The sequence below is a fragment of the Fistularia commersonii genome, chromosome 34 (assembly GCF_037954325.1).
Source record: "Fistularia commersonii isolate RoL2024-O1a breed Wild chromosome 34, RoL_Fcom_v1.0, whole genome shotgun sequence".
Lineage (NCBI taxonomy): Eukaryota > Metazoa > Chordata > Actinopteri > Syngnathiformes > Fistulariidae > Fistularia > Fistularia commersonii.
Window position 1 is genome coordinate 5,034,007 of NC_141317.1, and position 16,100 is coordinate 5,050,106.

The window sequence follows — 16,100 nt, forward strand, 5'->3', positions numbered from 1 at the left end:
AAGATGATGGGGAGAGGGAGTGTAGAGCTGTATATAAAGAGATGCAACCTCTGGCTTCCTGAAAAAAATATGTACAATTCAAAATAATCCATACAAAACATGCCACATACAATAAAAATGATCATATTTATTCATAGTCCCTAAAGTATATCTGCTGTACAGATGCAACACCTCTTCAAAAAGTAGGTGAGGGTTAAAAAAAAAAACTTCAATTTGAGCAAACTTTATTAAATTATAAAATATGCAGAGAAATTAAATTAAGATTCAAAGAATTTAAAAAGAAAAAAAAAAAACAGCCAAAAATCCAGTGAGTGGCAGAATGTCTTGTTTACTATCTTCCCTTGAAGTAGAAGCATTTCAAACATTATATATCACTGCTTCGGATACTTGATCAATATCTACCGTTTTCGAGGAGTTCTCCGTTATACTATTAAAGAGTGCAATTCATTACCAGGTTAAGTATGGGATTAATTTTGATTATTACATCATAACATACATTAGGCCAAGTAACCATTTCACAAGGTTTACCAACACATTCACTTCTATAGGGGGGAATTACAAGAAAGCGAAACACAATATTCCAAAGGGATCAAGATTTTTTTTCCATCCAATAGTATATGAAATCCAATTGTAACCAATTCAGGGACACGTTTTGGTAAAAATCAACAAGCAGTCGCATAAATAAAAAGAAACCACGAACAATATTACATAAATACAAATGCTATGCACCATTGTACTGCATTATGCAAGAATCGATTTGCATGTCTAATTAACAACTCTTCACATGGATCCTTTTGCAAACAGTTTTCATAATTACCTCGGTTTCTCGCCGCCGCCGTCGGTCGGAGAGAACCCGGACATTTTCTCATACCTATTTTAACAAACTCGTCTCTGAGAGCTTATAGCAAAAAACACTAATAGAAAAACAGGTTAATGCAAAACACTCTGGTTCATATACATAAAGATATTAGTTTGCCATTTTACATATATTTATATTTATATACAGCTTCATCTTCGTTAAAATGATATCCAGTGGTTGATTTATTTTTTCTTTTCTTCCCCAATTTTACTTCTCTACACGTTTGACTTTATTGATTACAAAGGGGCTGGATAAAGAGTTGCTGTCCCCTAATGCATATACTATATATACAGTTTGTACAATTTTGCATTTTAAAATCATGTGAGGTCTTAGGTTAGGGAGAGGAGGAAATAAAGTAGTATGGGAAGGCGGAGTTTTAGTAAAGCTCCCTTTAAAGACTTTTCATTCATCTTACATAGAAATTAAAACAAATGCCCTTATATCCAATAAGTCTTTCCCTGCCATCAGTTCAGCCTCGAGGACAGTACCAGCACTAGAAAAAGCACACTACAGAGGAAGTAGAAACACTGTAGGCTGTACTCAGGCAAAGGAAGACTTACTACAGTAAAATTTTACAACAGTCCACTAAATAATAGAGAGAGGAAGAAACATGATTCAAAGTTGTAAGATTGAGTCGGGAAAAAGGTCGAGCTTTCGGGGGGGAAATACAAAGCATCAAATGAGATAGTAGTCATGCGTCCGCCTGCTGGTTTTCAACAAGTCGAGCATCAACGTCTGACGCGGGAAGCGAATGTGTCCATGGTTAATTGTGAGTCCTGTGATCCGATGAGCCGCTCGCTCGCGCCGCCCGCGCCCGAAGCAACTTAACACGATGGATGTTTTGTGCTTTCACACAGCTAATAGCATGATTTTGGAGATAAATTAAAAAAAAAAAAAAAAAAAAAAAAAAAAAAGCTACATCCACGTCCAGGGTGATTTTGCAGTGTGCTAGACACCCGCTAAGCTTCTGATTGTGACTTTAATGCAATATCTTATCAAAACTGTTATATTTCCTCTGTATAAATAATTCATGAATAATAATTATGTTGGCTCATTATTGTAAATCATCATCAGCATAGAGTAGATAGAGAGCAAACCTGCTGCTTAAGATTCCCTGCTTGTCCGAGAAGGCTAAGCCCATAAAAACATTCCCCCTTCACCCCCCCCCAGTTCCACAGTAGCAGTTAACAGTTTTTATACAAAGCAGTCACTTTCCGCTAAATCAATGAGGTAGACTGGGTCCAACAAACCCACCTTGGGACTCCACACAGTCAGGACATCTGGTGCCTCCGGAGCCACAGATCAACAGCATCTCAAATGTTCTATAAACGTACATCTTGGGTTCTTGTTTTTTTTTTTTTTTTCTTTTTTTGTTGTTTTTCTCTCTCTCTCTCTCTCTCTCTCTCTCTCTCTCTCTCTCTCTCTCTTTTTCTTCCATCGACCACATGTAGTTCTTCCAAAGAGCCACGTCGAGATTGTCTAGCTAGCCAATATCCGTTTTTGTCTTCATTGATGAATTCATGGGAAAGTGCCTGTTTCTGGGGGTGAGGGGGGGAGGCGTGGTCAGGTGGGACAGGAAATAGGTCCGGCTTCCAACGTAAAAATGCATCATTAGTTAGTTCTTAGTATTTTAAAATGGCTTTTTGTCGAAGCTCCAGCGAAGGTCTGCGCTATGAATATCGAGATCAGAAGGTCAGAATCATTTGGTAGAGGTCGAGGATTGTTCTCCAGCCAGTGGGAGCTTATTGGGAAGAGTCGAGAGGAAAAAGGATTTTGGCTGACAAACGGGTGAATCTCTAGTCCAAACGTGAGGGTTAGTCCCACCATCAAGCTGCTGTTGGTGAAGGTTGTAAGTTGCTTTTATTGATTAATGCTCTTCAAACCTTTGGCTACAGGTGTCAACGCTTTAGTCTTTCAATGATGGAGGCCAGCCTTCCTCCACATTTTGAGAACAGCTTATGCACTGGCTATTTAAAATTCAAAGGCTTTGGCGCAGGATTGTTCTGGCACCAGTAAGACGGGAATTTTTTTTCGTTTTGTCCTTGTTAGTTCATCCACTTTCTGCAATTCCAGGCTCCACAATGGCAAGGGATTTTATGCTGATCGTCCTCAAAGTCAAACTGGTAGTCATAGGTCAGCTGGAAATGGAGTTGAAGAGCGACACGTTACGCGATGGCTTCCCCCCCCCAATTTAATGGGTTTTCACAAAACGTACAACATTGGTGAAACACGGAAAAGAAATACAAACCTCTTCTCCCTTGGGGATCCGGCGGCTGGAGATGATGATGATCTTGTCTTCCTTGTCGAACGTTACGACCTCAGCGACACAGTTCGGGGCGCAGGAATGGTTGACGTAGCTGGACGGGGAGAGGCACAAGATCAGGATGGGCTAAAAACTACGAGAGGGTCTCGGGAACGCATGGCTATATAAAATAAAATAAAAAAGACTAAATCAATAAAAAAGCATAAAAAAAAAGGGTCTTGACCAGATATCAAAAAATCAAAAATGTGTCGGTCTTGCAGTTCTGCATTAGCGTGGAAATTATATGGTAACATTGTTGCAGGGCGACGCAGGTTAGATTATATTTTTGATGACTTAACCCGAAGGTCCAACGACTAGCTGTGCAAAACTCTTGCTGAACAACTGCGGATCAGATTGCGTCTTTTCCATGTATCTTATAGATGACATGTCTATGATTTGGTTACGTTCTGCGTTGTCCTGCCATCGTGATTTCGCGCACGAGCGTATTACTGCAAGAATGGATTCTTACCGAGCCGGGCCGCCCGTCAGAGTGGCATCGATCACCTGCTCGTTGTTGATGCGGAACATGTAGATCCCACGGTTCTAAGTCAAAGGAAAACAAACAGAGACAGTCTGATCACGGTTCGTCATGCTGTTGAGTTATGCTGCGGCTTCGAGGAAAAGGATGGCTTTTTCATATCATACACACACAAACACACATACACACACACACACACACTGGACTCTTTCCACCCACCTGTGATTCATAGATCTTCTCGCGGCGGTTGGCGACCTCGTTGCGAATGACGGTGCCGATGTATTCGATGACCATGGTGTGCTTCTCCAGATCCTTGGCAGCGTACAGACCCAGGCCCTGAATGCGAGACCGGGCCAGATACACGTTGTTCTTCCACTCCGTCTTCAGCCGCCGATACTGGGAGGACTTGGAGTGCACAAACTGCTTGCTGTACGGCGTGTTCAGCTCGCCGGTGAAGGTGCTCTGGTAGGCTTTCGACATGCTGGTGCTATTCAAAGTGTGCGGCCTGGGAGACGGAAAGGGAAGGAAACGGCGGTGAATATTCCTTAAGTTTTCGTAGAGTGTGACTTTTTTTTCAGCCTTTCATTTTTTTGCCCTCCTTAATGCATATTTAATTTTCTTCTTCTTGAGATTTACTACATGCAGTTTCTAAAGATCAAATAGCTACGTCTGGACTACGTCAAAAAGTTGGCTTTTGTGTGTGCTAAGTCCTAAGGGCGTGTTATGGTTGAGTGCAACGGATGGAAAGGTTGAAGAATCAAGACAGACACTGATGGATGTATTGGATTAACATTATCTTGTCACAGAGCACATCCTTTTCCATTCATCTGAAGCTGCTCTGCATTTCTGCATACTGCTCACCATTCAAAGAGCATTCGCAATCACTGAACACGTAGCAAGAGTTTTATCACTCCATTTTGCATGTGAGTGAGTAGAGTAATCGCCTATACACATATATAGATATTATTAAAAAAGAAAACCCCTTTGTTTATGTTAAATTGTGTATGCTACACTCTATGACAGGGGAGGGCAACTTTTTGGGTCAGGGGTCGCATTCACTTTTAAAATTTGACAGACGGGCCGCGTCAGCACAAGATACGATACATGTAAAAATTTTGTCAACAGTACATATCAAACTCGTCCGACATCTGTCTTAGCACTGTCTGACTTTTGCTTTGAAAATAAAACCATTTTGGTTTTGAAGGTTCTGACGATTGCTTTCGTTTCATGAACAAACCGATTTTTCCCTTGTAGCTTCACATCCAGCTCATACAGTGTGTCAGTATGTCCACAGAAAAGGGTGAATCACAAAGCCAATCTTTGTCATTCAGCTCAGGAAAATTCTCAAGTGTTCTCAAGTAGCTCCAAAAATGAAATAATCTCCTGTTTCATTGATCCAATCATTCAATGGATCCAATCTTTGGCGGGCCGGATGTCGCCCACGGGCCGTAGTTTGCCCACCCCTGCTCCAAAAGTTGAATTCCTGGTCAAAAATATTGCAACACTCTAATTCACCAACAGATACAGAACTACCTTCTGATTCGTTTTGTTTGGAACTTCTATTAACCTTGCAGTGAATCTCTTTATTAAAAAACAACTGTGCACAGGGCGTTTACTAATATTTCCCCACGCGTTCCCAAAACACTTCACCAAGAGGAACGAGCAGCAGATGGAGATAAAACAGGACGCTAAGATCAATCTCGCTGTTCAAGTGAAGCAAAACCAAATATCCAGGTGGACCGGATAAAAGCGGAAAATTAGCATTGCTTGATTTCAGTTGAAACGTGTCCGGCTGTTCTTCCGGCGTGCGCGCGTACAGCCCCTTACCTCTTGCAGTGAGTTGGAACTTTTGGCTCGGAGCGAGCGCATCCTGTGGGGTTGATCATGAGAGGGAGCTCCATGAGTGGGTGACGGCCATATCGAAACTGGTAGTTCTGGCAGTTCTCAACGCCTGGTAACTAAATCACAAGAAAGTACAGGGGATTTATTTTCACTTTCAATTGCGGTGCAGGGTCGACACCTTATTTTATAGCAGGCAGACAAGGCTTAAAGTCCACAGCTTCGGGTTTACTGTTCTTGATTTTGAGCCTGGTCAGACACATGATGTCATGTTTGCTTTGGATGCTTGGTCAGCTCTGATATCAATCATCTTTTGTCAGGACTGATTTGGCCATTATTTATCAATGGTGCACTGCACTGACTCAAATTTCAGAATTTGGTCTTTTTTGTGTGTGTGTTACAGTCTATTTGTGTATTTCCAAGTTGTCCGTTTTGATATCAACCCCTAGTTCTTTTCAAATGTGTAGGAGGCTTCAAATACGGCCTTAAATAACAACAACAAAAAAAAAAAAGGCAAAACACGAGAGACATAAGTCCTGCGAATTGCGACAAAAAGAAACACGTACCGACTCGGTGATTCGCATGACAGCGTGAACCGTGAGACCGTACATCTCCTCTCCTTTCACGTGTTCGGTGAATAGTTTCAACATGGACGAGTCTTCTCGGAGTCTGGCTACCTGCTGAACAACCTGCTCCCAGATCCCTTGGGACAAATAGAGTGAGCAACTTTCAGTGACAAAAGCACTATATGGAGAAATACCGTATTACATGCAGATGGAGCAAGACTCCGGGCCTTACCCTCTGGAGTAGGGTCTTGGTACTGCAAGTCCTCCATGCCGTGCTCCAGGACACGAACCTCGAACAGTGGCCGACCATCATCTTCACTGATGCGGCAGCGGTAACGGCATCGCTTGTTCGGCACGCGCGTGCTCCAGTAGATGCGCGTGGCCTCGTAGCCGACGGGGAAGATGGCGGTGGGCGAGTGGAAGTTGGCCATTTGGGATGGGAGCAGCTGACCGATGGCGTGAAAAATGAGACCGCCGACACGGAAAAGATGGATCCGATCTCCTCGCTGCAAGATGCTGGCAATCTGCTTCACCTCGTCGCGCTCGATGTAGACCCGCCGTAGAACGGCGAACGTGCTGAGCTCGTCTTCGCTCGGGCCCTTCAGCTTGTGCTGCGTGCACAACATCGTCTTGTCCTTGAAAAACATACAGCGTGCTCGGATGGCACAGGCAAAATGGTAGACGTTTGGACAGCGGAGTCTGTTGCAACTGTTGGTGGCGCCCGTTTTCTGGCAGTATGCACAAAGAGTTCGTAATCCACGACGCAGCGCCACTTCCACGTTGATGAGGGCGCCTCCCTGCGTCTCATAGACCTCTGTGGACCACAGGGCGCAGTTGAGGTGCACCCACAAATCCACGTCGATGTTGAGCAAGCGCGCAGGCCCGTCCGTCGCTCCGTCACCCTCCTCATGGCAGAAGCAGCATTTTCGTTTATCCCTGGGCAGCTTTTCGGGTCGGAGAGTAATACGCAGGCGCTCCATTAGCTCGGACACCTCGCGACTGCTCTCTTTCTTCGACCCGCCCTTGCGTATTGAGATGACGATCTGCAGGCGCTTCCAGCGGATGCCCTTCCATTTCTTCACCTTGGGAAGAACCACTTCCTCATCTGGGGAAAGAGGCCTTCGCTGCTTTATAACCTTAGGAGAGGACTCCAATGTGATGGGGGAGTCTTTGGGGGGCTGAGCTGGATCAATGACTGATTCCTCCTCCTTAGTAGCAGAACTTAGCTGTTCTTCAGCAGTAGCAGTGGGACCAGGAATTTCTGTTGGTGGGTCCGTAACCGTTTCTAGAGCAGCTTCAGTTTCATCTTTTGACCCAACAGCGGGCGCTGTGACAGGTACACTGCTATCCTGCTCGGATTCAGTCTTGATCTTGACAACGGTGGGGCTCGGGGGAGATGGGGACGGAGACTCGGACTTTTTGCGAGGTTCTGTTTCAGTAGTTGGAACTGGAGCGGGTGGGGAAGGAAGCGGCGGGGAGGGGGAGGGCGGCGGAGACTCTTCCACGGGTATGACGGGGAGGTGTCGCACATCCAAGTCATTTACATTGGTCGTGTAACAATGTTGCACTCCTTTTTCATCGTTCTCCGAGAACTCCTGAGAGACAAAATGACACGTGTTACAGCTACATTTTTTTAAAAGGGAATATCGTGCCAAGCTAGGAACATGATGGACTGATAGGATATTCATATTTGATAGTAATCTTAAAAGACTGACCTGTTTAATGAGGGCCAGAATGTCCACTTGTTTCTTTAATGTGCAGCCTGGTAGAGACACATCAAATTGCCTCAGCCATTCCTCTTGACTGGGTGACGCATTGTCCTTTAAACACAGAGTCCCTGAAAAATACATTCACCTCAAAATTAGTCTGACGGTTGAAATATTGAGCTCAAGCCTTTGCGCGTGAACAGTGGCATGTTTGTTAAGCCCCAACGCTGTATCACTTTAAATAACTTTTACCCGGCTCATATTCTCATTGCAGGACAGTCTACAAGTATGAGTGTGATCACAAGAAGCTAGTAAAAGTACAAAGCTTGTTGATTTTTTTTTTTTTTTTACATTTTAATATTGTATCAGGTTACTTTTGACATGGTGAAAAATTGAAAATAAAAAACTTCTAGCCCAATGAAGGAATTAATTAAAAGAAATGTATAAACATGAGCTTTTACGTGCATACCTGACGGTACTGGGCCTTTGCCGGAATTATCCACTCCTGAAATGTCAGGGTTTTGTGTCGGAAGAGTCACCTCATAGGAATTCGGCATCCTTATCTTAAGCAGCTGAGCCATTGCCATCATAACATGGTTAAGTTTCTGCGGGGGGGGGGGGGGGGGATCAAGTACATCGTGTTTCAACCTTGCAACTGTCAAAAGACTTAGCAGGGTGTAATATTACCACAGTTAATACCTTAGCTGCGGCAGAGGACAACGTGAAGGTTACGGACACTTCGTTATTTTTGGCCTTGTCCCAGTGGTTGAATGTGGAGACCGCCTTGCTATCTGCTGCTTCAAAAGGCTTGTTTTCTGAGAATGCTATCAAACAGTGAGATTCAATTTAAAAATATGATCATACAATGCTAGACATGACAAATACATTAAGAATATAATTTGATTTTACCTGGGATAGCAGAACGAGGAATGAGGGGGATGATTGGGGATATTGCTCTCTCGCTCTCTTCTTCCTTTGGCTCCCTCAGAGTAGGGAAACGTGGAGTTTCATCACCCACGTTGCTCTCAGGAGAAGATGCTGGGATAATGCTCTCTGGGGCATCCTCATCGTCACTCTCCATTCTGTCAAAAAGGAATTTCCATCTTTAAGGGCTACTAAGCAACAACAAAGAATACATGCATCTCACTCAACCAATTCTTTTGTTGTACCTGATGTCTTCATTCTGGTTATGTGGTGGAGTGGGAAGAGCTGCAAGGATGTCTACACTCTTTACCTCTTCTGTGACAGAATCTTTATGAAAAAAAAAGATAAAAATGAATATTAAAAAGGAGTGTGTTGCATCAGAGAAATGAGAGAAACATGTTAACCATCAACATGAATATGATGCCAAGTCCCTCTTTTACCCATTGGCTCTTCTGATGGCTCTGTGTCTTTCTGACCCTCAGGCAAATCCTCACCAGGAGTCACTCCGTTAAGCAGCTTGTGCTGTACTGAAGGTGGAGGCGTAGGAGGAAGGGATGATGGAGGTGTTGGTGGGTTGCTGAGGTTACTCTGTGAAGGCATACGATAAGCTCTTTTGTTTTTCAAAACGCACTGATGAATGGCAACCAAATATTCTCATAACTGGCACGCACGGCAGCTTACCTTTGTAAGTAACTGGGAATAGTAATCTGGGATATTGTCCAATACTGCGTTTCCGAAGGAACCTTTGAGCTGGGCTTTGCCATTGGCTGGGCTGCTTCCAAATGGGGCAAAAAGATCCAGACTCGCAGTGATGGAGGGCTCCATTAGAGGCAGCAAAGAAAGACTCTGGAAGATAAATGCTTATGATGAAAAATCATTTTTCAAACATTTCAGCGTGAACCTCCACAAAATTAATTAATTTTGTCAGTCACTTACCTGTTTGAGCTGCTTAATCAGGGCTTCGGCACTTTTTCCGACCTCTTCCTTCTTATTTTTCTTCCGCGAGTTTGCCGCTCTGTCTCCAGTTGCCTTATTAGTACGCTTTGGCTTTTGTGCGGTAGCCCTTTTTGTTATAGACTGTAAATCCTATAGTGATCAAGAAAAAAAAAAAAAAAAAAAAGCATTTTTTTTTCCCACCAATAAAAAGAAATATTCAGGGTTGAAAAGATTCAAGGCAAGAAAACAAAACATACCTCCATATTTCGAGGAGTCCCTTGGAGTTTTTGCTCCAGCATTGCAAGTTTGCTATTGATGTGACCATTGATCTCATTGTGGATGCCTTCAGATGGCCTCTGAGCACTCAGCTGAGGGTTCTTGGTTCTCAAGAGTTTCTGAAGTAGTTGCTGTCCGGTTTCAGATCTCATGCCTTGAGGCCCCGTCTCTCCAGTTACATCTTCTGCGTTGCTAAAGGTGGACTTATTTCCAGGAGTAATCATGACACCTGTTGCCTCTCGTTTTATAGCTCTAGTATGAGTTTCTTCTACACCATCGCACTGAACCTCCCTTGGCTCTTGTTTAATGTTCTGTAGAGTTATCTTGCACGCATCTCCTTCTTTAGAGCCAGGTTGGTTTTGAGCAAAATGACTCTCTCTCATTTCTTGTGACTGACCGCCAGTCGGTCCTTTCTGTGGCCCATTAGAAACGACCGGTGCCGCCTGAGATGTTTCATTGGCTGCTGACTGACTTTCCATTTTCAGTCCTTGGCCGTCAAGTGGACTCTTTGTTCCAGGTGACCTGAGCGGGGATGCTTTGACGTGGCTATATGGACTGCCCCTTCCAGCCCTATCGGGGATGGATGGTGACGAAACATGTGACGAGAGAGGAGAAGCAGGATGGGCGGGGCTCATGCCGAATGGACCTCTTGGAGAATAGGCACTGGATGGAGAACCTTGCATGCGGCCTGCTGCAGCTGCCATGAGAGCTTTTTGTTGATTCTGGTTGGGTGTGGGTGGACGTATCCCCATTGCTTGGTTTAACATGTGCCTCTGCGGATCACCGGGGGAGGGTGCTAATGGCTGACGTGGAGATGAGGGCCTTATCATCCTGCTTTGATCCACAGAAGGCCGCGGTACTTGTATTTGGCCTCTCATATGTTGCTGAATCATCTCCCCTACTTGTGGCTGTTGCTGCGCAGGGACCATCGTCTCCTGCTGTAATTGAGGAACACCACCGGGTTGTTGGCCTAACATGACCGATTGTTGTTGAGTGCACACTGCACCGGGCTTTCCCATCACCGCATAAGGCATCTGCTGTCCAGCTTCTGGCACCTGTCCTGGTGGCATGTGAGGCCTCAGGTGATTTTGCTGGCCTTGACCCATTGACATCCGTAGCACTTGTCCCTGGTGGAGCTGCCGCTGAGCTATCATCGCCTGAATGTGCTGCATCTGCTGATTTGGTGGAAGATTGCGAAGCTGAGGATTCTGAGCGATAAAAGCCTGTATGTTGAACGGGGTGCGTATGTGAGCAGATGGAACTTCAGGCCTCTGTCCCATCATCCCTTGCTGCTGAGCTCTAATCATACCCATAATTGCCTGTTTTTGTTGCTGAGCCATGAAGGATTGCTGTTGTGGATTATGGCCCATCACAACAGGCTGTTGGTGGCCGGGGTGACTCTGGCCTATGGCCTGTTGTGGGATGCAAGGGTCCTGATTTCCTGACTGTTGCATGGAATTTGGAAAAGTCTGTTGCGGCTGAGCCAAGAAATCAATTTGTTTACCCTCCTCTTTAACAGTTATCAAATTTGGCTTGTCAGTGCTGAGGGAACCTTGCCTCTGGAGAGTATGGGGGATTTGTTGTTGCTGAACCACAGCAGGCTGTTGGGATACAACCAAACCTGTTTGTGGATCAGTATTTGGTTGTTGTTGCTGGTTCATAAAATTCTGATCTTGATGCTGCTGCTGCTGCTGCAACTGCTGTCGGCCAAAATCTGTTTTATGATCATTTGCAGAGCTTACTTGGGCTATCTGATTGGGAGTGTTGGGTCCACTTTGCTGTGGAGGTGTTGTGGAATTTTGACTGTCCATAGCTCCCTGGGGCTGCGGTGTGATACTTCCCGCTGAAGGTGACGAACCCATTTGTGGGGTAGAGGGTTGAGAATGCCTACCTTGATCTTGGTTGGACTGAATGATTGACTGTGTTTGTGGTCTTTGTTGTGCCATCTGTTGTTGCTGAATGTGACTGAAATTCTTTGTAACATTCTGCTGCTGCTGAGAAACGAGCATGCGATGGGCGAGAATGTTCTGCTGCTGTGGAGTCAGTTGGGCCTGGGGACCCCTGAGGCCAGGATGACCGGGAGGGCCAACCATTCCCTGTTGACCCATCATCAGCTGAGGCCTCTGCTGCTGTGGTTGGACCACAGCCTGGTTTCCTATGATCCCTGGTTGAGCTGCCATCATAGTTTGAGCATGGCTTCCTATCATGTTCTGTGACGGTGGAGCAACTGACTGACCTCCAGCTATTCCTTGTGGAACCTGCGCCATGCTCTGTTGATTGACCTGGTTGGCTGGCATTCCCTGTTGAGTGTTTGGTTGCTGTTGCGCCATAAGTGGGTTTCCCATCATACCAGGCTGTGGCTGAGACATTAAGGCAGGCTGCTGATTTGGGTGAGACATCTGTTGCTGGCACATCATCGCTTGTTGCTGTTGCTGGAGCTTTGCCATTTGCATTCGATGTTGAAGCTGTCGTTCCTGGATAAGCCTGGGGTCTGCCCCTTGCATTCCAGGTCCCTGTGGGAAAAATCCTGCGGGAGCTCCAGGAGGGCCTGAGGCCCGGGTACCACTTGATCCAAGGCCACCAGGATGTTGGGGTTTCGCCCCTCCAATGAAGGGCTGCCCTTGAGGGATCGGGACGGGCATTCCACCCTGGCCCACTATGCCAGGATGTTGGCCCATTACTGGTGTTCCCTGTTGGCCCATCATCATCTGGCCAGGTAATTTAGGAAACATGTGAGGCGGCCCCCCTTGGGCAGAATGGCCCGGGCCAAGAAGTCCTGAACCTTGCTGATGCTGCTGCTGCTTGCTCCTGTACTCCGCAATAAGATTGGTGTGCTCCTTTTGCTGCTTGCGTACCTTGAGCAAAACAATTATAATCAGATATTAATTTAAATAAGAAGATGACTATTAATGTATCGGTGTTCTATTTGATATACGTAAGCTTTTGATTTTTACTTTCCTTCTTGAACAAATTCTTAGAAATATACACACACCTGATCAAGCTGTTTCTGGATTTTGCTCTGCTCTTCCGTGACCAGTTTAAGTTTCTCGGCATCTGCCTCTGCGAATTCCCGTCCGGCTTTTTTAGCGGTGCGTTGCTTTGCACAGAGGGCCTTACGTGATTTGCGATGAACACCTATTTGTTCCTCCAAAAATTTCAACTGCATCTGGAGTAACTGCTGGGTATGAAGAAGCCACTCCTCATATTTATGCTGCTCTGCATCATCTACAAGCATAGGACAATAACCGTGAACATCAAAGTAACAAACATGGGAAAACTCTGAATAACATTTGCAAAATTATTCAAAGTATTTTTCAGGCAGCCTTTCCAGACATACTGATAATTCCTTGCACAAACTGGGGGGGATTAGGTCTTGACTGTGAGGGATCACTTGGTTCTCCTTCCTAAAGATTAAATGGAAATTTTTAAATAAATTAGCCCCATTGACTGATGAGTGAAATTATGAAGTCAAATACATCACTTCTGAATAGCGCTACAGCATACCTTTGGCGGTCCAGACGAGAGCTGACCTTGATCAGTGCCCGTGGAAGACGAGAGCCTCTGAGCGAGTAGAGAAACTTGTTGCCTAAACAGAAAACAATATAATATATATTAATGCTACATTGAAAAAAGTAAGTATGCACTGATACCACACAAAGATCGACCCAGAGCAGTCCTTATACCTTCTGCATCACTCTGTATTAATACTTTTAAAGATGAAAGTGATAACGCATAAAAGATGACTACTGGGATTGGCTTTTGTCAATTTTGTCTTTTTCCATAGCTTAATAATGTGACATTCATCTTACTTCATCCTGACTGCTGGATCAAATTCAGAAGCGATCTAAGAATTCAGGAGGTCTCACTGCAATCACAAATAGAAATGTTGGACTTTTGTGTGAACTTCAATCACAAAAAAGTACCTGTTAATGCCTGGAGGGCCAACCATGGGATCCTGTGCTAACACTCTTTTGATACCCTTGAGTGCCACCATTTTGGCCTTGGCAATGGGATCCATGATGTCATCAGTAGCAAATTTGTCCAAGTCTGTAATGAAGAGTAAAACACCGTTATCTGATAAACTCAGAAAACCTCATCATAACAGATTAATGACAGGGACAAACCACAGTGAATACCTTTATCTGGGCAGAAATTGTTGGGCAATGGGGACTGTTTAACCACTGGTTGAGGCTGCTGTGGATGACCGAGACCTGCGTGGATTCCTGGTTGCCCCATTCTCATCATGGGCTGCTGCTGCATCATGGTCATGTGAGGGGAGGGAGCTATCCCAGGTCCCATGAGCCTTTGTTGCTGTTGCAACATGTGGGGAGGACGGGGCACCATCCCTGGTTGAGCCATCATTGCTTGAGGAGCTGGACGGTGATGTGGCAGCATGATCTGCCCAGGGGTCTGTGGGTTCGACTGATTACCCGGAAGTCCAGGGAAGTGAGGTGCCATGCCTCCCTGGTGAAGGTTACTAAGCTGCTGCTGTTGCTGCTGCTGCTGCTGCTTCTGCAACTCCTTCTTTTCATGCTCCAGCAGGTCTTGTATTAGAAGAGGCAGTTCACCATCTAAAGAGCTCTCTACCTTTGCTAAATCTACAGCAGGGGAGTGCTGCCCGCCAACATCGGGCAACCCGAGCGGATCGTCGACCATGTCAGCATTTGGAGCAGCGGTGGGAAATGGCAATGGATCATCCTGGCCCTGTAGTGGGTAAGGAAGTCCTGCTAATCGAACAGAACTGAGCGAAGCTGACTGGTTTTCTGGCTGTGCAGGCTTGCTGGAGGGTGAGGCCCCGCTGAGAAGCATAGAAACAGCCTCTACCATTTCATCTTTCACAACAGCCTGTCCTGACTGGAGCTTAGGGGTCAAACCTCTGTCTTCTACTTTGATTTTTGAGGTATCAGCAGTTTTAGCAGAGGTTGGAGGTTTGATAGCAGACCTACCTATGGAGGCAGGAGTAACTGAAAGGGATGTTTGCCCTGATTCGACCTTGGGTTTCTCCTCTACCTTAACAAGCACAGAGCCGGAGGAAGATGACGGCGTTTCACTTTCTGCTTCAACCAAACGCAACTGGTCTGAGAAGCCATCTTTAGGGTCTCCTTGGTCTAATTCGGGGTCAGTGTAAGCCAGCAGATCGAACTCATCGCTGTTTAACAAGTCATCTAGATGGGGATCATTGGTTTCAAGGTTGTCCAGGTTTCCTAAGTCATCGTCTCCTTTATCAGGGTCGAGGTCAAGGGCCAAATCCTCCTCATCTTCCACCCCTCCTTCCCCTGGAGCAACGGACAGACCCTCAAGATCAGGTTCTGGAAGTTCCTCGCTGTTTTCTACCATTGCGGGTTGAGGACCTGTTACTAAGCTCGGCTGTGGCAGCTGGTGCTGTCCAGATATTGGAGTACTGGGGGCTGAAGTAGCTGCCTGTGGCTGCTGTGTTCCTGAAACTGTTGACTGCTGAGGTAATATACTTGACAATTCCCCCTGCTGTAATCCTAGTGCTGAGTCACTGCCCCCCTCTGGCTGAATGCCACCAGATGGAGCTATGGGATGCTGCTGAATATAAGGTGCTGCCATCTCTTGTTGCGGTACAAAGAGACGCGGTCTTGACTGGGGTCCACGGGGAATGAACTGGGGTCGCAGTGGTAGCCTCTGAGAGTTGTGTCTTAATTCAATGAACTGTGGAGGGGGTCCTTGGCCCACTGGCTGCATAGTCTCTCCTCCATGTCCTGATATCATGGTGTGAGTGTTACCAATGCCCTCCATGCCCTGGATGTTCACAGCGGGGTTGAGATTTTGTCTTATAGCCATAGCCTCCATGCTTGGATGTGGAAACCTCCTTGGACCTGGACCTTGGCCCTGCCACTGAGAGGGAAATGGTGGACGGGCAAACATGCCCTGAGTTTTGGTGAGCCCTGGTTGCCTGAGAGAAAGACACAGAGTAAAACTTCCTTTAAGACTTATAAACAAAATAAAAACAACATGAGAATACCCGCTGATCATATACTGCTTGCAACTCCTTGAAAATTTCAAATGTACCAACACACACATATTCGACAATTCAAATGTTTAACCATAAATGACTGTATATACCGTTTATCATTCCAAAATAATCTCAGTGCACAAGAGATTTTAGATTTTTGACACTGGTCCCAACTCAGCTTCTGTACTAGGTCAGATAACAATATCACATTTTGAGACCTTAAAAATCATTTGA

At 45.5% G+C, this 16,100-nt stretch overlaps 1 protein-coding gene across 1 annotated transcript in view; it reads right to left on the reverse strand.

Moving 5' to 3' along the window:
• Positions 1-2,407: 2,407 nt before the first annotated feature.
• kmt2d (lysine (K)-specific methyltransferase 2D) overlaps positions 2,408-16,100 on the reverse strand; it is a 31,246-nt gene continuing 17,553 nt past the window's right edge. Inside the window, exons 35-55 of the mRNA XM_086141585.1 lie at positions 14,023-15,806; positions 13,810-13,933; positions 13,391-13,472; positions 13,224-13,290; positions 12,879-13,111; positions 9,868-12,741; positions 9,611-9,760; positions 9,356-9,520; positions 9,115-9,262; positions 8,920-9,001; positions 8,660-8,832; positions 8,450-8,574; positions 8,220-8,355; positions 7,760-7,881; positions 6,277-7,639; positions 6,045-6,181; positions 5,467-5,597; positions 3,859-4,144; positions 3,631-3,704; positions 3,108-3,216; positions 2,408-2,997 (exon numbers count right to left, since the gene is read on the reverse strand). Of these exons, the coding sequence (XP_085997711.1) occupies positions 2,905-2,997; positions 3,108-3,216; positions 3,631-3,704; positions 3,859-4,144; positions 5,467-5,597; positions 6,045-6,181; positions 6,277-7,639; positions 7,760-7,881; positions 8,220-8,355; positions 8,450-8,574; positions 8,660-8,832; positions 8,920-9,001; positions 9,115-9,262; positions 9,356-9,520; positions 9,611-9,760; positions 9,868-12,741; positions 12,879-13,111; positions 13,224-13,290; positions 13,391-13,472; positions 13,810-13,933; positions 14,023-15,806 (8,458 nt within the window). The 3' untranslated portion in view covers positions 2,408-2,904. The remainder of the gene's footprint in view (positions 2,998-3,107; positions 3,217-3,630; positions 3,705-3,858; positions 4,145-5,466; positions 5,598-6,044; positions 6,182-6,276; positions 7,640-7,759; positions 7,882-8,219; positions 8,356-8,449; positions 8,575-8,659; positions 8,833-8,919; positions 9,002-9,114; positions 9,263-9,355; positions 9,521-9,610; positions 9,761-9,867; positions 12,742-12,878; positions 13,112-13,223; positions 13,291-13,390; positions 13,473-13,809; positions 13,934-14,022; positions 15,807-16,100) is intronic.